This window comes from Alligator sinensis, unplaced genomic scaffold (genome assembly GCF_000455745.1).
Source record: "Alligator sinensis unplaced genomic scaffold, ASM45574v1 scaffold547_1, whole genome shotgun sequence".
NCBI classification, from domain to species: Eukaryota; Metazoa; Chordata; order Crocodylia; family Alligatoridae; genus Alligator; species Alligator sinensis.
The window spans coordinates 1,178,340-1,179,589 of record NW_005842217.1 but is presented as its reverse complement, the minus strand read 5'-3'; the positions used below and the strand labels follow the sequence as shown (position 1 = coordinate 1,179,589).

General features: G+C 61.8%; 1 protein-coding gene across 1 annotated transcript in view; it reads left to right on the top strand.

Annotated features, from left to right (window-relative positions):
* Nucleotides 1-752, top strand: part of LOC102374825 (platelet-activating factor receptor-like) — a 7,665-nt gene extending 6,913 nt beyond the window's left edge. Inside the window, 1 exon segment of the mRNA XM_014521500.2 lies at nucleotides 1-752. This exon segment is cut by the window's left edge and continues 1 nt beyond it. Within this exon segment, the coding sequence (XP_014376986.2) occupies nucleotides 1-596 (596 nt within the window). The 3' untranslated portion in view covers nucleotides 597-752.
* The last annotated feature ends 498 nt before the right edge of the window (nucleotides 753-1,250 follow it).

Genomic DNA, 1,250 nt, shown 5'->3' with positions numbered 1-1,250 from the left:
ACCGGCGCCGTGGGGCCGGGGCGGCCTGCGTGGTGGCCTGGCTGCTGTGCTTGTGCTCGGCCCTGCCCTCTGTAGTGGTCCAGCAGACCTTCCCCATGGGCACGCAGCGCGTTCAGTGCTTTGAACAGTATGCGGGGCAGCGGAGCTACGCCTGTGCAATGGTGGGGCTCTTCGTCCTCTCCTTCCTGGTGGTGATGGGCAGCTATGTTTCTATCATGAGGTCCCTCTCAGACAGTGCCACTGCTTCCCAAGGTGCCCACCGCCGGCTGGCCCGTGCCATGGTGCTGGGCATGTTGCTGGTGTTTGCGGTCTGTGTGGCCCCCTATCACTTCATCTTGGTGCCCTGGATGGACAGCCACACTGGGGCCCCCCACTGCCGCCCGCCCTCCACCTTGGACAACCTGCACACTCTGAGCGTGGCCTTGCTCAGCCTCAACAGCTGCATTGACCCACTGATCTACTGCTTCTCCATCAAGCGCTTCCGGGCTGACTTCTGGCGGACGGCGCGTAAGATCCTCCGCTGCCTGCCACCGCCTCCGTCCCCGCTGGAGAGGGCTGTGCCCCATGTCAGGTCCTCCTCCTTCACCTCCTCATAGGCAGGGCTGCAGGCAGGCTGGGGAGGGGTCGCTGCTGAGCCCCTAGCCCTGCACTTGCCTTGATGCCAGCATCTCTCAGCCATGCTACAAGTCACCAAGCTTGCTCCATGAGCTCTTCTGAGCAGACGGGTGAGCTCAGCTGGCAACGGGATCCCTCTTGCCTCACTGGATGTTGGGCAACAACTTCGTGGGAATCAGTTCCCCATGGATGTGGTCCTTCCCACCAGCCAGCCCCATGGTGGGAGGTTATCAGGGAGCAGAGGAGTCTGAGCTGCCCCTCACGTGATGCCAACATGGTGAGAAGCTGCTCCCAGTGCACCCTGGACCTTGGCTTTCCTGGGAGACATTGCCTTGGCCTCTGCCTTGCCTGGGGTGGGATTTTGGAAGTGCTGCCTTTGCATCCCCTTCATGCAAAGGTCCAGAGAAAGGCCCCTCAAGCTGTTGTGGTGGCAGAGGGAAGTCATGGCCCAGTTGCCCCTGCCCATAAGGGCTCCCTCCTTGCTGGCTTAGCAGCTCTTTGGAGCTGGCTGCCACATTCACCCTCCTGCCTCTCTGGCTCCTCCAGTTTAAACCCAGCTTGGGCAGACACCCGCTGATGGCAGTGCCTCCTCACCCACCCATCAGCCTGGTCATGATGAGGTCTCCAACCCCATG